Source organism: Peromyscus maniculatus, chromosome 8 (assembly GCF_049852395.1).
Source record: "Peromyscus maniculatus bairdii isolate BWxNUB_F1_BW_parent chromosome 8, HU_Pman_BW_mat_3.1, whole genome shotgun sequence".
Classification (NCBI taxonomy): domain Eukaryota; kingdom Metazoa; phylum Chordata; class Mammalia; order Rodentia; family Cricetidae; genus Peromyscus; species Peromyscus maniculatus.
Genome location: NC_134859.1, coordinates 84,526,642 through 84,552,895, shown reverse-complemented (window position 1 = coordinate 84,552,895; position 26,254 = coordinate 84,526,642). Strand labels below are relative to the sequence as shown.

General features: G+C 56.5%; 1 protein-coding gene across 12 annotated transcripts in view; it reads left to right on the top strand.

The window, feature by feature from the left end:
- Window positions 1–26,254, top strand: part of Srcin1 (SRC kinase signaling inhibitor 1) — a 72,684-nt gene that overhangs the window by 6,372 nt on the left and 40,058 nt on the right. For 8 of the 12 annotated variants that reach the window (XM_076543271.1, XM_076543269.1, XM_076543270.1 and 5 more), the window contains exons 2-3: window positions 18,096–18,397; window positions 21,432–21,530. In XM_076543271.1, coding sequence (XP_076399386.1) covers window positions 18,096–18,397; window positions 21,432–21,530 — 401 coding nt within the window. The remainder of the gene's footprint in view (window positions 1–18,095; window positions 18,398–21,431; window positions 21,531–26,254) is intronic. The other 4 variants (XM_076543273.1, XM_076543272.1, XM_076543279.1 and 1 more) reach the window with 1 other exon arrangement.

Genomic DNA, 26,254 nt, shown 5'->3' with positions numbered 1-26,254 from the left:
AGGCCCTGCCTCCTTGCCACCCAGGTGTACTCCATACCTGAGTATGGCACAGGGCAGAGCCCTGGACCCCAGCCCTTAGTCTTTCGGTGGCTCCCTTCAAATACGTGTCCCCTGCTACCTGGGGCAAGGCTGGGATAAAGGCTGGTGGCCTAGAAGAGGTAGGATGAGACCACTGAGTCACGATGGCAGCTTCCGAAGGACAAAAATGAACTGATCCCCAGGGACTGGAGCAGAAGAAATGCAGCATGGGAGAACAGGGTTAGACTCAGCTTTAGGGCCGCACTGACCCTGGGGGCAGATTAGTTTCTGCTCATGGACTAGTGAAGAATACACGAGACAATAGCTAGCGTCTAGCACGGTGCCTGGCTTGTGGTGAGCAGGCCGGGGTTCTAGAGACTGCTGGCCCCAGGCTGGCCTTGGGAGTGGATGTGGTTGGACATTTCCTAGAAGAGCTCTTTTCCTATATTCGGCTTGCTACATCTGCCACTCTCCCGCCATGTGCGACCGGGGCATGGGGCCGACTCCCAGGACACTCTGCCCTGGTCCTCCGTGCTGGCGGGGTGCGGAGGCTGCGAGGCTGCTCTGCTCCCCTCTCCCTGCCCCTCCATAAGACAGCTGGAGGGGAAACAAGCCCACGCTACGGCAGGAGGAGTGGAGGTCACAGGGATGGTGTGGGGGGAGGAGGGGGTCAGCAGTGTGGGAGTACACGCTAGTGTTAACAGCTAGGAGCAGGGGACTGGTCAGCATGGCCAGAAGCTAACTCTTGTGCGTGACTGAGGGGGTCCTGAGTTGTGGGGCAAAGGAAGCAATGGGAAGTCCCTTGTGTCCCCTCAAGAAGAAGCTTAGACTGGTGTCTTCTCGGTTGCTGTGTGACCTTGGCAACTTTGTCGCCCTCTCTGGTCCTCAGTGTCCTTGATATGAGTAAAGAAGTTAGAAATAGAGGGCTTTAAGCTCCCTGTCAGTTGTCTAAGATTCTCCCCACCTCCTGTCCCCTGAGATAAGAAATGCCTTGTCACATGAAGGGTGGGAGGAATACTTCTCAGCTTCAGCTGAGCCAGAAGAAATGGCACAAGGCCAAGACATTTGGGCACACACACATGCACACTCTGGCGGCTCACAGACAGCAGCAGCTCCTCACTCCCCGACTGTGACATACCTTGCCCACATCTGTCCTCCAGCCTCGGGGATGGATAAGGGGCCGGGAGCCCCTGCCAGCCCTGCGCTCCACTCTCTGGAGGAGCCGGAATCCAGCCCTTGTTTTCTCTCCTGCTGCGGGTCCAGCAGGTGGCCGGGCTTCAGCCACTGCCACCAGGTTCCCTGACAACTGTGGTCAGAAGGCTCGGCTGCCTGCAAGACCCGGGGTGGAATATCCCAGCCTAGGAAAGAAGTGTTCATCGGGTCTCATCGCGGGGGACCCCAGAACTCAGCAAGCCTCAGCCCCAGCCAGAGGTGTTTGTACGCAGTCTGGGAGAGGGTGACACATCCTTCTGTGTCCCCCCCCACTTCAGTCGCCTGATAATTGCTGAGGGGTAGGTGTCCCTGCAGTGGCCCGGATATGAGCTGCCGCCTCATTGAGGGGAATTAAGCCCCCAGCTCCCCCAAGAAGGTGTGCAGGGCTTATAACAGCCCTTAGCGGGACACAGACCCTCACTACCAACCCTGGTTCTCAGAAGCCTAGGACTCCTGGTGTGTTAGACAGGAAGAGGCCTCTGAGGGGCTTCCCTGCTACTGTTGCTAGATCAGAAGGGCCAGGAAAGGGGCTTCACCCACAGTGAAGGCTCAGGAAACCTTGAGCCCTATGGGGGCTGGTCTGGGGGCAGACAGACTGACAGGCGTATAAAGACAGACTCTCATTGTCTCGTCCACTCTGCCATCCACCTGACAGACCAGGGTCAGTCACCTGCCCTAGAATGAGGCAGGAAGACAGTGAAAAAAAAATTCTACTGGAGCATGTAATGGACCACAGTTAGACTTCAGGGAGAACTTCCCAAATATTGATGCAAGGGGAGGCTGGATGGGAGGAGTCCAGGAGCAGCTCGGGGACACTCACTGCGGACATGGCTTCACTTCTCTGTGGACATGGCTTCACTTCTCTGTACCTTGAAGTATTCATGGTGGCCGTCTTGCAGACTCCGGATTCAGTGAGAGAATTCGGACAGAGGTGGAAAGATTCTGCAAGAATTGAAGCTCCTGATACTCAGTGCTTCACCAGCCCAGAGGGCAGGGCTCTGGGGAGGGCGGTGAGGAGGGATTGGAGAGGGGATGCGAGCAGGATTGTAATTCCAGCACCATGGAGGGTGGGTCAGAGTTCAAGGTCACCCTGGACCACTCAAGCTTCTCAAAAACCAACCCAAGGAATGGGGTGTTGAGGCTGTCTTTGTACCCCTCGTCAGTCAGTCTGCCCCCCTCACCGGCCCCCAATCCAGGGCACCCTGGGGTGCTAGATTGGTGGTGCATTCTTTCTTGCTTTCTCAGTAGTCTGCCCACATCTGGGTACAGCAGCTGTTTCTCCCCGGGGTGTCCCTGCGTCGGGTAATCGGTGGGAAAATTGGAACTGGGAGATTGGCAGGGGCTCAGGGAGCGCGTGCAGTGAGTGCGGATGTGCCCGGGCTAGCCAAGGGAAAGCTGTGCCCAGATGCAGTGTCTCCAAGGAGGAAGGGGCTTTGTACCTCAGACCCCATGGCGAAAAATAGGTGTCATCTGTTAGCGTGGGGCAGGATAGCTTTAGGTGGCTCTTCTGTGTGCGGAGGGAAAGGTATGAGGGAAGATCCAGGGACCCTGCTAGAGGCGGGAGCTAGCGGAAGGGCCCCTGGCAGGGATAGGGAGAGAGCTTTTCCCTGCCGAAAGGCCAATCAAGGTTTAAATGTGAACACCTGTAGGCTGTGTAGTGCCCGTCTGCCCTGTTGGGGGCAGCAGGACATTCATGGTTGGGGATGAGACTGACAGGCTGAGGGGAGGGTCTTCGGAGCTGGGGGAAGGTCGGTGAGCAGTGAGGCTGACCCTCTGACCTTGATCCCATTCCTGCCCCAAATAGGAGACCTGGATAGGGGGAGCTGTTGGGCCCCCATGGGTGCTACATTTGGGGTCTTAGGTGGGCAGCCAAGCCAAGCGTCTGCTCCCTGTTCCCAGAAAGAAGATCAGGGTTGTTTGTCTGTCTGTCTGACGAGGGGCCCATGTTTTCCATGTTGTTCCTGTCTGTCCTCCTGTCTGCCCCAAGTGACGTCTTTGTCCTTTTATTCCCTGCCCCTTCTCCAGTCCCTGGTCTCTATCCCGAGGGGAGCCCCCCCCACACCCCGGTGACCTCGGAAGGGACAGCTCCTAAAGCCCTGCCTTCCTGCTCCCCGCCCCCTGGCCCAGCCCTCCTGCCCCCTCGCTCATTCAGCTCATTCATTGGTTTCCTCCTTTCCTGTCCCTCCCCCAGGGCTCCAACGAGCAGCGGGAGGGAAGCCTGCAGGACTCTGTTCCCTCTGTTTAAAGTCTCCAGGTTAGTAAGCCAGGAGGGAGCCCACCTCGGCCACCTAGTCAGCACCCTCCCCTGCTTGCAAAGGGTCACAGCGGGCCACTGGGAGGGCCGTCCCCAGGGGGCCAGGCGTACGTCAGGGGGAGGGGACGGCAGATCTCGGTGTGGGGAGGGCGTCTTGCCTGGCAAATATGTGTCTGTGTGTGCACGTGTGCATGTAAGTGTGCCTGTGTAAGCTCACAGGCATGTACGTAGGTGTGTGTCTGCGTGGGCTGGGCATGGGCTAGAGGCAGGCCACCTCTGCCGGGAGATGAGGCCCCGGGGATTCTGCTGGGGTCGGGGAGTGGAGGGGGGGGAAGCGACCTCAGGGCTTGTTTTCCAGTCGCCTTATCCCTGAGTATCCGCTTCACTTTGGAGAGCCACTGAGCCGGCACAGGGTCCGGAGGGCACGAGAGGGAGACCCGGCAGGGCCTTGCCACCCTGCCTGGCCATGGCTGCCTTCGGGAGCCAGGTGGAGGGGCGGGCGTCTTGTAATGTAGCAGCAGGTCTAGCCTCCAGCAGTGGCATCTGTCCCTCACGAACCAAGGTGATAGCTCTTCCCCACTGACACCTTATGGGCTTCTCCTGCTAATGCTGGAACCCCCTTTGTACCATCCTATCTGTCCCTGTAGAGTGTCCTGAGACCTATGCTGTCCCACCCCATCAAGCAAACATTGACTCAGACTCTGATTCCCTGGAGGCTGGGAGCAGCTCAAAAAGTGCTAAGGCCTTTTGGATCCTGGACTAGGCAGCCCCCTGCCCTCCTTCTGAGCTCAGAGCACCGGGAGTCAGTGCTGTGTGGTCTGGGGCGGACCCCTTCCCTCCTCTGGCCTACGGGTCACAGTGAGACTTCGCATGTGACGCGTGACAGGGCTGTGAAGAGGGACAGGCACTGACCAGTGGGGGTCCCACCCGAGCAGGGAGCAGGGTGCTCTGGAGGTGGGTTCTCTTTCTGCCTCCTGCCCAGGGCTGGGCTGGCTGTGCCCGGTTGCTGTGTGGCACTGCCCACCTACTCCAGAGGTGAGGGGCTGCAGAGCCCCTCTGGGCGGTGACTCTGCCCTCCACCCCTCCTTTGATCCCCAATCCAGGCGGACACGGTGGGGGGGGGGGGCGGCCCTCTTCGCTGCTGCGGCTGCCGCCGCCTTGATGGCTTTTTAATAACTTTGCTCTGAGACAATCTGCGGAGCGCTCGTTTGTCTGCCTCTTAATTAAAATTACCGTTTTCCTAAAAGAGCAGCCACGCTCCTGCCCTCCCCAGCCTCAGCTCCTAAACCCAGAAGGTGTGGAGGAGCCAGCACACCTCCCAAGCTGGCCTGGTCCTCCCCAGACCCCTGACAGGCCTCAGGGGGCCTGTGGGAGGAGGCCGGCTCTAGCAGAGAGGCCAAGGCCTTCTTTCTCTGCCTACCTGCTTCTGGAATACCCCCCGTGACTGGGGAGAGGGGCTCACTACCTCCAGAGCCTTACTTCCTGTGTTCATAGAAAGGTGTGGCAGCCCCTGGTCCTGCCTTGTTCTGAGTGGAAGATATGGATGGATTTTAGAATGGGTGTGGACGTTGTTAGAATGCCGTGGGAGTGGGAGCCAGGACATCCGGGGTGGGCTTAGTCCCTACGCCGCTGTTTTTAGGTAGATCTGTGGGTTCCCCGGGCTCTAAGGATAAGGCAATGGAATGCAGGGTGCAGGTACAACCTGGCTGGTGTGGTGCGACCATTAGCTTCTGGTGGTGGTGGTTTGGGGGACACTGTGAGAGGTGTGAAGGCTTAAGATCTTTGTAATGATGGTTCCATAGTTCACAACCTCCTCTGCTGTTCCCAAAGTGGCAATGAGATGCTGTCTTTTGTGGGGGACAAGGCGGATATGACAGGAAATCATGTAACATGCCCAGAGTCAGACAGATGACCCCGGGCTCCAACCCTGCCTCCTCTCACTGTCCTGCCTTCCTCCCAAAGCCTGTCTTGAGTCTAGCTTCAGTCTTTCATGTTGTTGGGGCAGTAGGAGAGGCTGTCCACTCACTTTCTGCAGGAGGCATTCCTTGTTAGTCCTGGATCCTGAGAATGGACTGTGAAGTTCGTCTCCCCTCATCTCCAGTCCTCTGCCACACCTTCTCCATGTCCTGGGGAGATGTACCCAGTTCCACCAGGCCCGGTTTTCTGTTCTCTACACGGGGTCTTCTGTGGCTCCCCTTCTGGGACTATATCTGGTGTATACATGGTCATGTAGTCAATCAACAGTCAGCACAGGCCTGTTGTGTGCCAGGCAGTGTGGTGATGCCAGGACATATGAATCAGTTCAGCAGGACATGTGAATATTCCTGCTGTGACCTTGGCTCTTGGCCAGGATGCCTGAATAACAGGGTGACCAGGAGAGCAGTGACCACCCCGGGGACAGGCACTGGTCACCTGTGGGGAGGTCAGGGCCCTTCTCCAGACCTCCCTCCCCCTCTGCTTCTGTCCCATCCCGGCAGCCCGCGATGGCGGAGTGGTGACAGGTGCTGAGCCGCAGAGATGACAGGGCTGCTCATTCCCCCATAATTACCGTCTGATGAGACGCCAGAATTAGCCACCGCGTGAGCATGGGCATCAGATGCGGGCACAGTGCGGGAAGTGGCTGGGGGCGGGGAGCCGAACCTCTCTCCTTTTGAGCCCTGGGGCCCTGGGCAGCAGGACGGACGCAGCACCAAGAGAGGGAAATGGGCCGGAAGGAGGAGGCACTGTGTGGTTCATGTGCATCAGATGTCCAGTGGTTTGTGGTTTCCCAGTCCTCAAGGTGGCTGGGCACATTCTGGAGATGGCTGGCATCTGGACAGGGCTGCTGGGGCCCCGGACCGCTAACCAGAGACCCACAGGTAGACGGAGTACATGCTGTGTGCATCTTGGTTCCACAGTGCTGGACTGTGAGGACCCGTGGTGTTCAGAGCTGGGGGTCCTGCATTTGACAACCAGGGCAGGCCCTGAGGCAGATGGATGGCTGGGAGGAACAAGCAGAGAGAGTGAGGGGCACCAGAAGCTCAAGATGAGGCAGTGTGATACTCCAGAGGGGGCGGCAGGGGGGTGATACATTGGACACAAAGCTCCTGTGTAGCCTCACGGGGCAGTGTTTTTGTGGTGGGGGTGGGCAGAAGGAGGTCCTCTAGTACATTCCTAAGACTTTGTCTGAACTCCTGGAGCAGTTCTGAAGGACACCAACTAGGAAGGGTGGGGACACCAGGGGGACTTCTCTAGCAAGGCCAGTGCAGTGGGGACCTGGAAGCCAGACCATTCACAGGACCTGTCCGACCAGGAAGGTTGTTGGTGTAGCAGCCTCCTTCACCCCCAAAAGGAGAGGTCATAACCTTCCCCTGGGGCCCTGTGAGAGTCTAGGCTCTCCTTACAGCTTACTTTCAGGAAGAGGAGCCCACAGAATGATGGACACCTTTGCTGTAGTGAGGTCTCCATTCCTGGAGGCCTCCAAGCCCTGGCTGCAGGGCTGGTGAACAGGGGAGACTGTTTCTGTCACAGCCTGGGGCCTGTTGGGGGAGGGCTCTGAGCCTGTCAGGTGAGAAGGAGCCTTAGGGACTCTTCCAGAAGCCTGCTCCTCGGCTGCTCTGCAGGCTGCTGTCTTCCCGTCTGTCCATCCGCTGCTCCAGCCCTGGAGACCAGGCCTCCAGGCAGAGGACAGTGGGCAGGAGGGTTGGGAAGTGAACAGATGGGGAACTGGGACTCAGTAGTAGAGGGTGCTGGGGAAGGAGGGTGGGAGGCCCGCTTCTCAGAGCAGGTGCGTCCTCTCATCTATGCCCATCTCGGGCAAAGTCACCCTTCCTGGGCTCCAGTCTTCTGACCTATACAGAGAGCAGCCTCACAAGGCTCCTTTGAGAGTTAAGTGAGTCAGAGCTGCAAGCTCCCTTTGAAGTGTCATGCCCGAGGCTACGCAGGGACAGGCCCTGCTCCTGCCTCTTTCCTGCTTTCTAGGCAGCACACTGGCTGGGTTCAACTTCTCTCTTTCCTCCCTCCCTCCCTCCCTCCCTCCCTCCCTCCCTCCCTCCCTCCCTCCCTCCCTCCCTCCCTCCCTCCCTCCCTCATACCCAGGATGGTGCCCAAGGCTTTGCACTCTACCACTCAGCTATATTCCCAGCCTGTTCCCACGACTTTGTTGTTTGAGACAGCATTTAAAGTTACTCCGGCTGGCCTTGAACTCTCTCTGTGGCCCAGGCAGGCCTTGCTTGTGATTCTGTGTCAGCCTCCGGAGTAGCTGGGATTACAAGCCTTCACATCAGGCCTAGCATTTTCCCTTCAGTAGCGCTGGGGATGGAACCCACCACCTGCCCTGTACTGGGAATGCATCATGCCCGGCCCAGGGTTTCACCCTCTTTACTCAGGGGGCCTGAGTATATGTAAGCAGAGGGAAGACCCCAGTCTTTAGCAGATGCCAGGACACCACAAGGGCTTGCCTCCTCCTTCCAGCCTGCACTGGAAGGTCCAGGTTGGATAGCAGAGAGAACTTTCCCTGGCATCATGCAATCAGCCTCGCTTTCCTGAGCAACCCTGGCACCTGTGGCCCCTTCTTCTAGACCCCTCAGACACTAGCCTTGTGTCCTAGGGAGAGAAATGGGGTGCAGGGGGGCTAGAGTGACCTACTCTGGAGGGGCAGCCTAGGGGCCGGGTGTCAGCTGGTAGGAGCTGGGTGGCCACGTGCCTCATTGTACCCTGGAGGAGAGGCCAAGCCTCTGTAGCCACCGAAGTAGGACCCCAGGAAACCTCAGCATTGGCACTGGCTCAATGGTTATCGTCAGAGTCCGTGGCCTAGGGGTCGACTGGGGCTTGATTTCGCTGGTTCCAAACAGACCAGACATGTATCAAGGAGGGCGAAGGTGCTAGTTGGTGCCTCTGTGACATCCCCCCATTGCCTTTGGTTTGTTTTTTGAGATAGGGTGTCACGTACTCCAGGCTAGCCTTGAACTTTTTTTTTTTTTTTTTTTTGAGACAGGGTTTCTCTGTGTAGCTTTGGAGCCTGTCCTGGAACTCACTCTGTAGACCAGGCTGGCCCCAAACTCACAGTGATCCACCTGCCCCTGCCTCCCCCAAGTGCTGGGATTAAAGGCGTGCGCCACCACTGCCTGGCTGGCCTTGAACTCTTGGGTAGCCAAGGATGACGTGGCACTCCTGATCTTCCAGTCTCCACCTCTCTTGAGTACTGTGATTACATACACCTGTGATCAGCCATCAAGCCGGCATCCCATGGCCGTCCCTCCAAGTTGGAGCTCTACTGCTCTGACGCAGAGGCAGGACAGTCTCTCTGGGGACTCAGGCACAAGTGCCATGTGTAACCACAGCCTGGCTAGGACTCGTGTGTCCCTTTGTGTGGCGGTGCCCGTGGGGTGTGCAGCGGAGCTGTTGGAGCTGGGTAGAAGCTGTGAGGGGGTGATACCAGGTGACCCAGGCGTGGTGATGCGTGTGTGTGTGTGTGTGTGTGTGTGTGTGTGTGTGTGTGTGTGTGTGTGTGCGTGCTCACGGTGATGGCCGAAGCTTGATGCTGAGACGCTGACAGGTCATCCCCAGGGGAATGGTGTCTCTAAGGAGGTCACTGAGGGGTCTGGTGAGGGAAGGTCTGCCCAATATTGAGGCCCAAGATGAAAACCTGGTGTGGAGTAGACTGGGGTCTCTGTCTTGTCCCGCCTCTGGTCACACCTGCTGCCAAGGCTGGAGGAGGGGGACTCTGGCAGTCTCTAACTTGGGAGGCTTGGTGACTCCCTCTTCCCTCCCTCCCTCCCTCTGGGTTGCTGCTTTCCTCTCTGGTTGCCTCTCCAAGGAAATGTGGAGCTGACAGGACATCTTCCCTGGGCGCATGAGCCGTGGTGGTGATGCCGCGCAGGCAGGAGCTAGCTTGTTAACACTGTTCTGTGTGGGCCCACGCCAGGGCTGTTCCAGCCTTTCCAGCTCCCACTTCAGATGGAGGGGACAGCTCCTTCCTGCATGTCCACCTCCCCTTTGTCGGGGAAGCCAATTAGTCAAGGCTCCATTGGAAGGGAAAAGAGCCCACGCCCCCCCCCCCCCCCCCCCCCCCCCGACAGCTAGCGAGAGGCACTGAGCCTGGGGTAGAGGAGGCAACTGGCCTCCACTCACCCCCGTGGCCCCACGTCCAGGGCAGCGCACAGCTTGAGCACCTGTCTGTGATTAGCTTTATTTTGCTTTTTTTTTTTTGAACAAATGAGAGGACCGAGGTCTGCAGAGATGCCTGACCTCCTCAAGGTCATATGACTAGTTACTGGCAGAACTGGGTTTGAGCAGAACTGTCTTAGCTGCAGATTCAGTGATTTTTTGGTAATGCCACAGCTTTGCCTGCTGTGTGTGGGAGGGAGGAGCTGGGACCAGAGGGAGGGCTGCGTGTTTGAGATTTTGATTTGTGGCTCATTTGGAAATGGGAATCATGTCTGAGTGTGTGGAAGGTCTGTAGCGAGACGACCTTGAATCCCGTATGTGAACCCCTCCCAGGCTGGGCTGGGGAGCTGGGCTGAGGTGGGGCTGTCACCCCTGGCTTGTGTTTTGGCCTGAGTGCTGTTGTGTTGTATGATTTGAATTGATTTTATGCCCCTGGGCCCTGCCCCTGGAGAGGGGCTCCCTTGGGAGCTGCTTTCTGGGAAGTGGCATGGTAAAATGAAAATGTCCTGCTCCCCGGGGGCCCAGCACACTTGGCTTGTGCTTCTGCCTTGGCCCCTTGCCTCTTTGTGATTGGTAAGGTCTGTGCTCTGGGCCTTAGTTTCCCTTCTGCAAAAGACATTTGGCTGAAGTAAGAGCACCATGGGGTTTTTTTGGGGCACACCGATGGGATCGGCAGGAGAGCATCATTATGGTGGCTTCAGTCCTCTGTCTAGGAGACAGGAGCTGAGTGAGGTCACAGCCTGCCAGGGTTTTTGAGCCACCTGTGCTGGGCTAGGCCAGCCAGTAGACTTGTGTGTGCCAGGACTACAGAGTGGATGGAGCGCCCCGTCAGGCTCTGCGGAGCTGGCTCTTCCTAGGCCCCTCCCTCTACCCCATCTGGGTGGTAGTCAGTTCTGGGGTACCCTCAACTTATAGGTCCGTTCTTCAGGACCATTCAGTGTGGCGGAATGGTACCTCTGCTGAAAGGAAGCCTTCTTAGTTGAGGGTGGAGACAAGGCCCCACCCTGGAGAGGCCCTCAACACCATGAGGAGGCCCCATCATCCCCTAGGTGGATGAGGTCTGAACTTAAAGACTGTGTCCTGCCCCTGGGAAATAATGCTCAGCTGGATGCTGCAGTCCAGGTGGGGCTGGGGGCTGTTTGGAGGTGAGGTGGGCAAGCATCATGCTGTACTCAGACTAAGGGGGAGGGGCTGTTCCCACTGGGCTCATGACAGAGGACCCAGACATCTAGCTGAGGTGGTTGAATGGTCCTTTTTAGTGTCTCCCACCCAGGAAGCATATGCTGTGGAAAGCAAGAGAAATTCCACAGGGGGCTGGGGAAGCTCAGACCCCGCCCCACGGTTCCTTCTAGGCAGGTAAGCTCTCCCTCCTGAACCCTGAGGAGGTCCTTTAATTAGATTCCAACTCGTTTAAGCAACTAAGTGGCCTTCGGTGGGTTTTAAATCTGCGCAAATTGGTTTGTGTTTTTCTGCCTGCGTGAGGTTGTGACTGGCGGGGCCAGTACCAATCCTGTGCCCTCCTGCCTTCTCCCAGGGCTCTTCCACCTCTCGACCTACCTGATTCTGGATGCCCAGCTCCCTAGGAATGGAAAAGAACACAAGGACACAGGCAACAGTCCTGTCCCTTATCCCCAGAGGGGGGCCATGGGCGACCGCCCAGGCCCTCATATTCCCAGGAGGAGAGTCTGTCTTGAAGCTCTCCAGGATGGCGCTGTAGATAACCGAGTGGGGGAGGGGAGCCCTGGTGATGTCACCAGCGGGCACGCTCTTGCCTTGCCCACCTCGTGTCTGTGGCTATAGGACCCCCCCACCCCCGAAAGCCAAGTGCACCTTTAGGAAGCCAAGCTCTGTCTGGCCCCCTCCCTCTGTCTTCTCAGTTCCAGATCAAAGCCAGCCCTCCTCGGGACCCCAGGGATGAGAGTTTTCTGTCACTTTAGGGTCTCTGGAAGTCACCTTTATTGTCTAACCACCTTCCCCGTGTTTTCAGCCGCTTTCCTCCCAGTGCTCCCTCCCATGGGATCTCCTCCTCCTTCCTCCTTGTCCCCCCCTCTGGCCCAGATGAGGTTGTGCTATGATGACCGGCGTCTAGAGATTGGAGCCGGGTGGTCAGAGCTTGGAGAGGTGCAGGGTGCAGGCATGGAGGTCCCTGTCTGGGAGCTGGGGGGAGCTCTTGTCTCAACCTGTGCCAAGCTTGCTGCTCCCCTCCAGTCGCCCTTCCTCCCCACCCCCATCTCGGAGGCTCTTGTTAGAGTGACAGGGAGACTCAACAGGGCGCTGGGCATTAGCAATTTAGGGGGATATTACACAGGAATGTTTACAGAAAGGCAATTGCCTGGAAAATGACTTTGGTGGCTGTGGTATGGGGCGGAAAAGCTGGTTCTGGAAAACAGACACAGATGGGCTTCTGCTCCAAGGACCCACAGACAGACAAGCAGGGTGAGAGGCAGGGCACCCAGAGGCCACAGTGTAGGCCTCCCCTGTGCAAACAGGGCCGGGCCTGGCTCCTAGGACACTGGCATTTAAGAAGCCGATCTGGGCCTCTGACCTTTGTCCTCTGGCCTCCAAGCTCATCAGGCTTTCAGACCGCATCAGGTGCCAGCAGGATGAAGCTGTTGGGCAGAATTGACCTTGGCAGCAGCGCCTCAGGGCTGCTGCTGGGTGACTTGGGCGCCTCTTGCTCTGACTATAGAGGGACACCAGGAGCTCTGTTGTCTGCGTGTGTGTGTGTGTGTGTGTGTGTGTGTGTGTGTGTGTGTGTGTGTGTGTGTGTGCTCATGAACAGGATACTGTGGGGTCTGAAGCAGGCCCTCTTCTTTTCTTGAAATAGGTTACCTTGCCCCTTTGCCCTGACTGGTGGGGACCGGAGTTGCTGGCACACTGAGCGTGTCTTAGTCCCCCCCTTTCTGCTACACCCCATTTCCTTTGGGCCCCTGCCTCTGTCCAGACTGTGGATCGGGAACACCTGTGACAGCCCCTTCTCCCAGGAGAGCCATCTTGCCTAGCCTCTTGGTGCCCATGGCCGTCTCGGAGGTTCTGAGCATCCTTTCCTGCCGCTGTCTGTCACTGCGGCTCTGATGTCCTCTCTGTTTCTCTCCTTTGTCCCCCCACCCCCCCACCCCATCCCCCTGCACATCCTCTTTGGAAGATGATGTCATGTTCCAGCTCTGCCCAGCGACAGGCAGGGGACAGAGTAGATGGTGACATGCAGAATTAAGAAGCCAGGTGGGGATGAGCGTGAAGACTTAGGAGATGGTGTCATTGAGATGATGGGACCTTCATTCTTCTAATGAGCTACTGTGATCTCATGTAAAAGAATTCGGTGGAGGGTAAAAATAAATCAGGCCCATAAATAAGCTGGGGGAGGGGCTTGGAAGCTGCTGAACAAGTAACAATGTTTCCATGAAGCACCTGCTCTTCAATCACAGCCAGCCACTAGGGGGCGCCCACTGCTTCCCATCACCCCACGGGACCACCGTCCCCTTCCCTGGTGCCAGGCCCAGCAGAGGTGACAGTCCCTCTCCAGTCCCGATGCTCCATTTTGTCCGTCCCTGGCACCTGCCTGGTCCCCTCGACTTTCCCACCCAGGAATCTTCGAGCTCATTGTAGCAGTGCATGCTTGTCATCCAGTACTTGGGCAGGTGGCAGAGGCCGGACTAGGAGTTTGAGGCCAGCCTGGGCTACACAGTGCATTTCAGGATATATGTACAGAATGTGTCTCAAGAAAGCCAAAAGGGGAAGGAAAAAAAGAATCATAGTGGCCCTTGTACATACAGAGTCCTCAGAAAGAGGGGAGACCCTGCAGCCCTCCTTCAGTTCTCTGTTTTTTCTAGTGCCATCCCCTCCCCCAGCCCAGCTCCCCCATTTGCTGAATCCCTGCTTCTGCGGCTCTCTCCTCCATCCCCATACTCCTCCCAGCCTAAACCCGGCCAAATCCACCATTGATCTGGTCCCCGGGCCTGGAGCCTGCCGCCAGCTCTCTGGACCCATCGATCACCCTGCCTTTTTTCCTCAAACTGCACAGTCCAGAGAGAGTCAGGGCAGCTTGAAGACTGTGCTGGAGTTGGCTCAGAGGGAATGGGAGAACAAGACTCCCCAGCCAGGCGTGTCTCTCGCTGGAAATGACGCACTTTCTCTCCTTGTCGCTGCGTTTCTCCCCTGTGGGGCAGGGTTTAGAGGTTAACACCCCAGTTTTACACATTAGACCCCTGACTCATCAGGGGAGAGCCTGCTTGGCTGAATGTAGGAATGATTGGGATCCCTGGGGGGAGGAGCCGATTCAACCCAAGTGAGGGTGACTTGGCCACAGTCTAACTTCAGATTCCCTGGCTCTAAAAGACCAAGGGAGTTGGGTGTACCTTAGTTGGTACAGTGCTTGCCTTGTGTGCATGGAGCCCTGTTTTTGTTTTTGTTTTTTTTGTTTTTGTTTTTTGTTTGTTTGTTTGTTTTTTGAGACAGAGTTTCTCTGTGTAGTTTTGGTGCCTGTTCTGGATCTCGCTCTATAGGCCACGCTGGCCTCGAACTCACAGAGATCCATCCGCCTGGCTCTGCCTCCTGAGTGATGGGATCAAAGGCGTGCGCCACCACTGCCCAGCTTGAGCCTTGGGTTTGATCTCCAGCTCTGCTTAAATCAGGCATGGTGGTTCATTCCTGTAATTCCAGCACTCGGAAGCAAAGGGAAGAGGATCAAGGCTATCCTTGGCTACATAGGGAGTTTGAGACCAGCCTCAGTTTATGTGGAACCCTGTTGGGGTGGGAGGAGAGAAATAGAAATAGACTAAGAGAATGAATGGATACAAATGAATTTCCTTTGATTATTCCTGAGCTGACTCCCTCTTTAGTCTAGGCTGGTCCTCACAGCTCCATCAGGCGCTCATAGAAAGACATTCACTATATCCCCAGCAGGACATCAGGACTCTGGGTTCCTTCACTCTCTGAGCAAAGCCTACGCTCTCCAAAGTTCTTAAACTGATCCTACAGCCTTTTAGATCCAAGCCTCTCCTTCTCCCTACCACCACCACCCTGGGAGAACTGGGTAGCTCCTAGGGTTCCCATGGTCATCGTCTGCCTGGGACTAGTACACTATCTCCCCCACACCAGAAATGCTGATGTTTTCCCAAGAGTCGGGGAGGAGGTGTGTGGGGCAGGGGAAGAGTGGGGAAGAGATCTTCTGGGGCCAGGAGGGAAGTCCATGTGTGTCCAGAGTCCTCTGGGACAGAGAGGGCTTGTTGTTTGAATCTTAGATGGTCTTTTAATAAGAAACCAGAGCCAGATATCAGGGTGAAAGCTGAAAGATCAGAGAAGCAGAACAGCCAGCCACTAGTTCTTACCTCTACGAAATCCTCAGCCTAAAGGGAGTGAGTTCCTGTTTCCTCATGCCTTACATACCTTTCTCTGCCCTGCCATATTACTTCCTGGGATTAAAAGTGTGCAAGCTTCCCAAGCAAAGGCATGAGATCTCAAGTGCTGGGATTAAAGGTGTGTGCTGCGACTACCTGGCTCTGTGTCTAATCTAGTGGCTGGCTCTGTCCTCTGATCCTCAGGCGAGTTTGTTAGGGTACACAATAGATCACCACAAGGGCTGGCAGGAAGAGAGGTAGTCTGGGCCCAGAGTTAGGTCTAGCAACAATGCCAGGGAAAACACACATGGACGGACTGGACAGAGAGGACCACTAAGTGCCCAGTGCCCTGAGCCCTGAAGGTCTCCTCCTCTGCTGTCCTCAGTAGGGCGTGACCCTCTTGGTGTCAGCGAGGGTGAGTGAAGGAGGAGGGAGGTTGGGGTCTACCCTATAGAGCTGCCAGCCTGCTCCCCCATATGACCCAGGCCATCCTTCTCGGCTTAGTCACTGCCCATCTTGGCTTGCCATGAGGTCTGAAGCTGTCAGGAAGATGGTGGCCCCTGGGTACCTAGCCTTACTCAGTCAGCAGGATTCTTCCGGTTTCTTTTGTTATCCGAGAACTGTTCACATTGTATCAACTTAGTATTGCTTCTGTTAACACAGGTTCACTTTGAACTTGACCGTATATACTTAAGAAGAAACTTATCTCATTACCACCCTGAGGAACAAGAGCTATAAAACCAGAGATTTGGTCCCCTCCCTCAGATTTGTTCTAATCCTTATGAAAATAAAGGTGATAATCAATAAAGTATAAAAACACTGCTGTAAACCTCCAGCTGAGGCAGGAGGATCAGTGATCAAGGCCAGCCCGAACTATATATCAGGACACAAAATAGTTAGATAAATTAACTGTATATCTTCTGTGCCATACACACACACACACACACACACACACACACACAGAGAGAGAGAGAGAGAGAGAGAGAGAGAGAGAGAGAGAGAGAGAGAGAGAACATGTCTTCAAAGTCATCACTGTGTGTCTGGACCTCACTCGGGAGCCTCACAGAGGATGGTAGCTGTGGTGTAAGGGATAAAGGGTGCCTGGAAGGTCAGAGGTGGTGACTCAGACCTTGAGCGTTGGGGGGCGGGCAGGAGGGGGACGGACCAGAGAATAAAGACGGAAACCTGCATGATGTGTTGTATGCTCAGTGCTTGCTCTGCTCAATACACAGTGTCGTCTGTCCGGAGAGATATGGCAGTGTTGAACCTAGTAGATATTAGGTAACACCAGGCCTACGCGACTTCCCGTGGCTTTGGACCTGTCACTGGGCTTCTGCAGTTAGGCAGCCATCTCAGAAATGGGGACCACAACCATGCCTACCAGACAGGAGTGTTGAGAGCCTTGACGATGGTGGGGGGGCCTTGGAAGCCCATGACTGAAGTACCTATGGGAGCTGTTGTCCTTGTAGTTTAGTGAGAGAAGCTGGGTCCTCTGGGGCTATGAAGAGGCCTGGGCCACAGCCTGAAAGAGTGTGCTGTATGTGTCAGGGTGGCTCTTTGCCTCCTCAACACCCTGTGTGTGTGTGTGTGTGGGTGGAGTGTCCATCTGTCGTTATTGGTGGTAGAATGGTTCCTGTGTGTGTGTGTGTGTGTGTGTGTGTGTGTGTGTGTGTGTGTGTGCATGCTTGTGCGTATGTGTGTTGGCACTGAGGTAGCTAGTCTTGAAATGTGGCTCAGTCTCTTCTTTCCTCCTGTGGTTGGGCGTCAGGGAGTGTGGCCTGGCTGCGGGCCTGGTAAATAATTGTGTGGAGGGAAAGAGCGCGTTCGTGAATCTGGCCGAGCCCCAGGATTCCCAGCCTTGACTCCTTCTGCCCTAGTCTATCCTTCCAGAAGTTCTGTGGTGGGACAATGTTGGTGTGACTACAAGCCTGGCTGCTGGGGCCTGACGATTGGTCGACACTCCATGGGCTGTAGGTGGGATGTATGGAGACTGCTGTCTCTCACTGGGGTGACTTCCGGGGGAGAGGGCAGGCAACTCTGTATTCCTTGTCCGGAACATGGCTGGCATGGATACCCAGCAGGGCCTGCCTTCCTTAGGGGTATGAGTAGGGGGAAGCAGGGCTTGGGGGGGGGAGCTGGAGGAGGAGGCTGAGGGAACTCGGGAGGGGGTGAAGAGTGTGGAGACCTCAACCCCCGGCCTCCCCCACCCACTTCTGTTTGTCCTTTGTCCCCTGTACGTCACTTGTGGGTCTTGAGCTTGCCTGTGTGTTGGGAGGAGCTTGGAATGGGGAGGGAGGGAGAGTTTTGTCTGCCTGCTTCCTCTTAAGTTTGTTCCAGTCCATCTCTCTGTCCTCTCTGTGCCCAGCTTCTGCTGTCTGTCCATCTGTCTGTCTCTGGGGAGGGAGGGGAAGGGAGTCTCTCTACCCCAGATTTTGGGCCTCCATTCATCTCTGGGAAGAAGCCCTGTGACTGACCTTTGCCCTCACCCCACCCCCATAATTCCCTGGCCCCTGTCCTATATAACCCTCAGCTGGAGGATACAGTCCTGAATGTACATGTGTGGGGAAGGGGCTCATGGCTCCAGCCTCTCCTTCGAGAATGTTCTAGAGCACAGTGTGGCTCTTTTCCCTATTTTTTTCTTTTTCTTTTTTCTTTCTTTTTTTTTTTTTTTTTCTGAGACAGGGTTTCTTTGTGTAGTTTAGGAGCTTGTCCTGGATCTCGCTCTGTAGACCAGGCTGGCCTTGAACTCACAGAGATCTGTCTGCCTCTGCCTCCCGAGTGTTGGGATTAAAGGCGTGCGCCACTGCCGCCTGGCTTCATTTCCCCATCTTCAGGAAGGGGGCGAGTGTGCAGCTAGAGAGGTGACCAGGACTCCCCACCCCTAACTGTTCCCCTGCCCAACAACATCCCCTGCCTGCTCCAAAGCCCACCAAAGAGCAGCCTGCATCCAGGACCTGCGCCCTGACCCTAACTTGGAATTCTAGGTTTATGTCATATACTCTTCTTCCCCCTTTCCATCTCCCAAAGGCCTATCAGACCCTGCCCCGCCCCACAGGGATCCTTGTGGGAGATGGGCAGCCCCCTGGCGTGGCACCCTGGTGACCCTCCATCCTCTCCCCCTCTCGCAGATCCGGAGCGGAGCAGCCCCCCCATGCTGTCTGCCGACGATGCCGAGTACCCTCGGGAGTACCGGACCCTGGGGGGCGGGGGCGGCGGGGGCAGCGGGGGCCGGCGCTTCTCCAATGTGGGGCTGGTACACACCTCCGAGCGGCGGCACACGGTGATTGCTGCCCAGAGCCTGGAGGCGCTCAGCGGGCTCCAGAAGGCGGATGCTGACCGCAAGCGAGATGCGTTCATGGACCACCTGAAGAGCAAGTACCCCCAGCATGCCCTGGCCCTGCGAGGTCAGCAGGACAGGATGCGGGAGCAGGTGAGTGTGAGCAGAGGCGGGCTGTAGGGGGGTCACCCAGTACTTTATGGCTCTCGGGCAGAGCTGGGAGCCTGGAGTGGGGGAGTTTTGTCCCTGGGCCGTGGCCCTCCTTGATCTTTTCTGGAGCCTGGGGGAGAAAGGAGTGGGGCTTAGTCTCCGAGTCCCTGCCATCTGCTTGACACATGGAGTGTGGGTTTGGGCAGAATGTGGGAAGAAGGGCTGGGAGCTGTGTCTTGGAGGCCAAAGGAATGATGCAGAAGAAGAGAAAGGACGCTTTTGGCGCTGAGGATACTGGGCCTGGACCCAGGGGGACAGTTGGAACGTTTGGCTGTAGCACCTCTCTCAGGCCTGGGAGCTCTGAAGGCTGGATCTAACCTGTCCCCAGTCCTAGCCTGAACAGAACCCAGAACCGGGGCCACTACTTCCTTTGAGAACACAGACTGTGTGACTGAGCTGGAAGCCCGTGTGTGCCTTGGTTCTCTCCTGCCCCCCCCCCCCAGTAAGGTTTAGGGAGGGGCTGGTGCCTGTGCCTCTGGCCCAGGACCTACATGGGTCGGGGATCTCTCTTCTCAGCCTCCCCCAGCTTGGACTCCTTAATGCCCCTCTCCACCCAAGTGCTAGCTTTCCTCTGAATCCTTTCTCTCAGGACTAGTGTTCTATGTTTAGGCCTGCTTTGGTAAGGGGGCCATTATGGCTGCTGTGTCCCATCTCTGGGAATCCCGGGGTTGTCCCCTCTGGGAGAAGGTGAACAGTGGTCCACTCGCCAGTATCCCTTCAGTCACATTGAGGAGTGTTAGGCCACAGTTCCTTTTCCATGTCCTACTCAGTGTGACTAGGGGTCAGAGGAGGGACATGCCCCGCCCCCCCTCAGTGCAGAGATCAAGGACATACTGCCATATTTCTGGGGACCTTGCTTTCCCCAGACATCCTCTCTAGTTTGGTCTGGCTTTTGCATTTTCCTGGCTCCAGAGTTCCCCTGGGAGCAGGATTCAGGTTGGTGAGGATCAGGAGGACTTTTAGACTCACGCAGGGCCCTGACCTCCTTAGCTGGGGGAAGAGAAGATTAAACATTGTGTGAAGGGTCCTGGTCAGCTGGGAGGGGGCTTAGGATCAGGGATATCAGTTACCCAGGCCTTATGGGAAGGCTACCCAGAGGAGGTGGGACCCATATGAAGGCCAGCAGGATGAAAGGGTTTGAACAGGGGAAGAGAATGCCGTATCACAGGTGCTGGGGAAGCAGCATGGACTTGAGTGGATTTGGAGCATGGCACAGGAGTCCTGGCCGGGACAGAAGACTAGGGGTGGGTCAGTGGGACATGTGGTACCAGAGTGACAAAGTGGGGTGAGTCGGGCGGGACAGGAGGGTTATATTTGTTATGGACAGTTTATCGAATCTGGGGGTCGGGAGGCTTGAGGCAGAAGAAGGAGGAAAGGAAGGAAAGGCGTTTGGACAAAGGGGGAGGGGCGACTAGGCAAGGGTTGTTGGTTGTCTAGATCTATACGGGAATGACAGGAAAGGACACAGCTAAGGGCTTGGTACTAAGTGCTGGCCTCGTAGCAGGAGGCTGTGGGTTTGATTCCCAGCACTGCACAAACTGGCTGTAGTGGTGTGTGCCTGCAATCTCATTGCTTTAGAGGGGGAGGCAAGAAAATCAGAAGTTCAAGGCCATCCTCAGCTACCAACCTGAACTACATGAGACTCTGTCTCAAAAACTAAAATCAAACTTTTTTTTTTTTTCTTTTTTTGAGACAGGGTTTCTCTGTGTAGCCCTGGCTGTCCTGGAACTTACTTTGTAGACCAGGCTGGCCTCGAACTCACAGAGATCCACCTGCCTCTGCCTCCCGAGTGCTGGGACTAAAGGCATGCGCCACCACCGCTTGGCTAAAATCAAACTCTTGACTGATGGGGAGACAGATGTCAGTCCCTGGGAAAGAAGCAGAAATGTGTGAGAATCATGGGGGTGGGGTGAGGAGTTAGGAGGGAGTTTCCTAGGATACCAAGTGGACACTTTATATACATTTCTGGACTCCAGAGGGACCATGGCTTCAGGAGACCTGAGAGCGGTGGAGACAGAGACAGAAGTGGGGGTGGGGCAGAATATGATGGTCAGAGATGGGGCTGCGGGCGAGCGGTGCCTGTACCTCAGAAGTCTAAGTGGGTCTGGGCAGGGGTCAGAAGAAGCAGCGGCCAGTTTCAATGGTTTGGGGGTCAGGTAGGGTGAGGAACTGGGGACCCTGGTTACTGTCTGGGAGATTTAGCAGAAAAAGCTTCAAGAGGCACCAGCCAAGTCTGGCATGGAACATTTATTTATGTATATTGGTAGGTGGAGGCTGGTAAACACTCAGCAAATGACCAGCAGATACTTCTGGAGTGAATGGTAGCTCAGTCATGCTCAGGTTCGTCCCTTTTATCTGTCCTGCTCCCATCTGCTCCTTTAGAGGCTTAGTGGCAGGACCCAGGGCCCTTTCAGTTGAATGGAGTATTCTAGCATGGTGTGAAGCTGGGCAAACATTTGGAGAAGGAGTGGTTGATTGACAGAGAGATGACTTGGGGGGGGGGCAGAGGACCAGGGGCAGGAGGAAACAGTCCTAGAAGAGTCAAGTCTGGTGGCCTTGGGTAGAAGGAAGTCTCCTATACAGAGATGGCACAGACAACAGGAGTTAGGTCACTCCTGTCCAGTCCCCATCACTGTGAGGTCGGAGGTGACCTCCTTGGGAAGGAAAGCAGGCAGATCAAGGAGTGCGCAAGAAGGCAGTTAGGAACTAGAAATCACGATTCTATCAGGTGGTGAAAAATTCTGTCCTGTCAGAGAAAAGACAGACATGCAAAAAAAACAAAAAACAAACAAACAAAAAAAAAAAACTTGGGGCCCTAGGTAGAGTGCCAGCCGCTGTGGAGGACCCGCCTCCATGACTCCAAGCCCCCACCCCTCTGCCAGAGCTTACCCCTGGAGCATCCATCCCTGCAATGTCCCATCCCCAGCGGCTCCTGCCCGCTCCCCCTAATGGGGTGTCCCTTGCTTCACACACACAGGTCGGCGGCTGGACCGTGGACCCTGTGTGCCTCCTCAGCTCCCTCTGTTCCCACCTCCACGGCGATTCCACCCCCTCCGGGGCTGGCCAGCCTGCCCAGGTGAGCCACCCATCTCCCCCCAAAATCCATGGCGGAGCTTGGCTTTGGGGAGACCCTTTTTTTGTAGGGGGGGATATTGATATATTTTTATTTCTCTTTTATGTATGAGCCCTCCATTTTCAGGAAACTTCCATGCCCCGTATCCACATCTCACCTGATTGATTCCTTACTCTCCCCTCCCCAAATCCAGCTGGAACCTTTTTGAGGGATAGTTACGATTTATAAACAAACCCATGGTTGTTTCTCTCTTTTAAACAAGAGAACCTAGTCTTGTTCTTGGGCTTTTGGGAGCCTCTTATTAACGCTCATCTTATTACCCTGTCTATGACCCACTCTTCGGTTCTGAGTAGAGCCTGCCCCCCCCCCCCCGTCTGACCACCAGGAAGTTCTGCGTGGTGTCTTTCTATCACCCTTCTTGTCATTTTTAAAGAACTAGGGTGTCTAGCCCTTGCTTCTGAGCCTGTTCCCCCATTCCTCAGCAAGCCTCATTTTCCCTGACAGGAGAGTATATCTCAGCATATGCTCCCAGCTCAGGCCTGGGCACTGCCAGGGGAGAAATACCAGGCATGGGAGGGTCAGGAGTTCAAGCTGTACCTGGAGCCAGGGAGTTTTGGACTCGATGGTTATGGTCGTAGGTAGGAGAAGGGCAGCAGCTGCCAGGTCCCTGGATGGAAGAAGTCCGGTTCTTCATGCACTGGAGTGTGCCAAAGCTGGACTTCCCCAGGGGAAATGAACCGAAAGGATGTTGTGACCAGCTAGGAGATTATGAGATACTAGAGCCGGGGGCACCCGGGCTGAAGGAACTTGTCTAGTAACAGCTTGGCACACTGAGCATCATTCTGAGGGTATGGAGCCACTTCCTTTCCAGCTCTCAGCTCCATTTTAGCTGAATTTGGGAACAAGAGAGCAGGGGGTGTGCCCGTTCTTAAGGCTGGATGACAGGCGGGAGAGAGTTGTCCCGAGTGGCCGAGTGTGGTGGGGACCACAGACAGACAGAGGGTCGGGACCACAGACAGACAGAGGGTCGGGACAATGATAGTGATGGGCTGAAGACAGGCACAGGGTGGTGGACAGGTAGGTCCCTGGTGCCTCAGGTTCCTTAGATGGAGTGTGGGTCAGAGCTAGTGCTGGGGAAGGGCAGGAATGAGGCTGGACTGGAGTGGGCTGAGTGGTGGACTCCCCGTGGTGGGCTCCCCGTGGTGGAGCTAAGGTCTGTCTGCCTGTCTGGAATTCTGCTCTGATGGAAGGAAGGAGAGTTTATAGCGGACCTTTGTTCCAGAGCTTAGTAATAAACACAGCATCGTGTCATCTCTTGATACAGCTTATCACATTCCTCCCCACCAGGGATAAGTCTGAGGCTCATTTTTGTAAAGCTGAGGCACAGAGACACCCAGCAAAGGGCCAGAATCACACACAGCAAGGCCGGATCAGAGGCCAGCAAGGAAACTTAGGCATGCTGGGCCTCCCAGACTTGGTCGGGGATTAAGTCATGGAAGGATTAAGGGGGCAAAAGGGCGCTGCTGAGCGGAGGCTAAGGGCCGGCAAGGTGGGGGTAACTAAGACCTTTGGGGATGGGTACCGTGAAGAGGATCCTGGGAAGGGACCAGAGGTTAGACCAAGCCACAGCCCCTCCCCCCGCGCTTCCACAAGGCTGTCTAACCTCCCTCCCTCCTGCTGCAACCCGAGTCCCGGGCGGCGGGCCGGCGTATCGGGTGACCGCGGCGACGTAGCCACCAGCCTCCTCGGCTCTTCGGCGGGGCTGCGCCGGCGGGGCCGCGCCACGGGAGGGGGCCGAGAGGGGATGCGCACGGCAGCGCAACGCGCGGCGCCAGGTGGAGTCGCGGTTACCGGGGCGACCGGGGCCCGGGCCCGCTCGGCGGCGGCGGCGGCGGCTCTCGCACTGCAGCAAAGGGCACCGGCGGCGGCTGCGGAGGCGGCCGGGGGAGGGGAGAGCCTGCGCGGGTGGGAGTAGCGGGCGGTTCTCCCTCCCCCGCCCGACGCGGGACCGGGCTCCGCGCGCGCGTGCACCTGTGGCCGCAGGTAAGGGCGAGCGGCTGTGGGGGACTCGGTAGCCGAGTGGGGTTCGGAGGAGGTGGGGGGGGGGGGCGGGGACCTGGAGATCGAGTCCCGACCCACGGTTCGGAGGACTGGTCTAGGGGTGCGGGGCGTGCGGCTGCAGCGAGTTCCCTTCGGATCATCTCGGAGAAACGCCCCCTCCCTTTCCCCACCGCAGCAGGTGCCTTCCACGTGGGTCGGCCCCCTCCCCCAAATGCGGCAGGCGCCCCCTCCCCCAACCTCGGAAAGTCATGACCTTCCCTGGGTGCGCCCCGGCCCAGGGCGCCGTGCGGCTCCCGCTGCGCACCCCCTTCTCGCACACTCAGCCTCCGCAGGGCTGCGAACCGCTGCTGTCGCTGCGGACCCCTAGGGGAGGGCCGTGTGCGGCGTGGCGGTTGCAGGCTGGCGGCCACCCGGGCCCGTGGCGGAGCCCTAGGCTGGGAGCTGGCGTTTCCGTGGACTTGGATTTGCAGGAGTTGGGAGGTGGGTGTGTGCGTCAGTCTGGGGATCAAGGAAGGGGGTGCGACTCGTGGGTTGCCTTCCTCTCTGGAGGATGCTCCTTTGGGGCCTGAGGTCAAGGAGGGGTCACGCGGACACCTAGCCTACCCTAGGAGGTCTGCCCAGGGGAAGGGGAAGGAGCTGAGGTAAGGTGCCCGTGGGGATCCGTCCCGCCCCTCAAGGGCTGGAGTGGGCGGAGGAGGCCCCGCTGTAGGGGAAGAGACGAATCCCAAGACTAACTCCTGGAGAGGTGAGGTTAACTCCTCAGCCCTGGAGGGACAAAGCTGTTTCCTCCACTCTAGGGGAGTTAGCTTACTTCCTGGGCTCCCTGGGGGAAGTCCCCTCCCCCACGGCTGAGAGCTGGGTCCTGGGGGATGGTTGGCTCCTGTTTTTGCCTCACCCCCGGCAAGCCTTCACCACTCGCGCCGGGTCCCGCTAGTCTCTCTTCCAATGCAGCTCTACTTCCCCGGTCCCTGAGTTCTGGGGAGGCTAGACCTCCCTGCACGTCCTCGAGATGTTTTGGTTTTGGTGATGTTTTTGTTGAGTGAAGGGAAGAGGGACCCTGGGTCCCTTCTGTCTCTGCCTTATTTATTAATTTATCTATCTATTTATTTATTTAGAGACAGGGTCTCTCTATGATGTAGCTCTGGCAGTCTTGGAACTCTCCGGGTAGACCAGGCTGGCCTCGAACTCTCAGCGATCCGCCTGCCTCTGTGCTGGGATTAAAGGCGTGGACCACTATGCTCAGCTCCCTGCCATTCATTCTTTCAGGGTTTTTTAGACCCGTGTCATTCTCGGGGGTGGGTGGGTGGGGGAGGCTCAGAACAGCCGGGGCCAGGCCTAGTATTAAGAACTACCCCCTGCCTGCTGGCCTTGCCTGGTTTGCTTGATTGGCATTTATTCATTGCCACAGATTTGTCGCGGGTATTGCTACATACCAGGTACTGTGCTGGGCACAGGCCGAGGAATCTACAACTAGGAAGGGGGTCAGGGTAGGGACCAGAGGTGTCCCTCCTGCACAGCGGAGGAGGAGCCTCTGCGTTCCATCTTCAGGGAAGGCCCCATGGGTTAATGCCTGGAAGGGTGGATGATGGCCCATCTCCCCAGGGACTTCTTCCCGCTGCAATTTTCCCCTACCAGGACAGAGAGTTGCTGGGAGACCATGTACCTGGTTCCTGCTGGGACCAGCTGAAAGGATCCCTTTTCCCCGTTTGAAGAGAGGACCATGGAAGGAGGCAGGGCTTGCTTGAGAAGGCTCTGGCACAGAGCTGCAAGTTACAGGGCTGAATGGCAGTGTCATGAATCCATCCAAGTCCCCCAAACACAAACATGGCTTCTCTTCCATTTGTACCCTTCCCAGAGCTAGCACGATCTTTCCCAAACACTGGTACCACCACCCTGTCATCTCCCTTGGGCCTGTTTGTGACCCAAGCCTTCCAGCTACTGCCCAGTGGGTGTGTACAAGCGTGGAGTCCACAGTGGGGCCTAGTCAGTGTGGCTCTAGCCAGGTCTGGCCTGCCCATCTCCTAGGAACACCAGTTGGACCTCAGTCATCTGAGTCCCTTGTGCTGAGACAGGTGACCGAATTCAGGATAGGACAACTTTTATTGCTCTCGGTTCAGGAAATCAACTCCCTGACTCACAATGATGGGGCCATCATAGCCAATGAAGCTAAAGGTACCACAAATGTCCTGACCCTGCTCGTAGAGGGGAGCAGAGAAAGGATGTTTTCTCTGAGTCTCTGTGTACTCCATACATTGCTCTGATGTTAAAAAATTAAACTTAGTATGTGTGTATGGGGGGGGGGAGTCTGATTGCCATGGTATATGTGTGTGGAAGTCAGAGGACAGCATAGGGGATTTGGTTCTCTCAATCCACCATGTGGGCTCCAGGCATCGAACTCAGATCATCAGGCTTGGCCGCAAGCCCCCACTGAGCTGTATTGCTGGCCCTCAAGTACTGTTTTGTGTTTATTTCTGCAGCTAGAATTTGTGTATGTGTGTGAATGGGTGTCCTTGCCTCTGTGGCTCTGTGGTATGCTGAGGGGGGTGTGACTGGTCTTAGACCCTCTGTGTCTTTGGGCATAGTGCTAGCTAGGGTTTTTGGAAGTACATGTGGGTCTGAATCGGGTCTCAGTGTGGATGTCTCTGAGTTGCTGTGTGTTCCTGGGG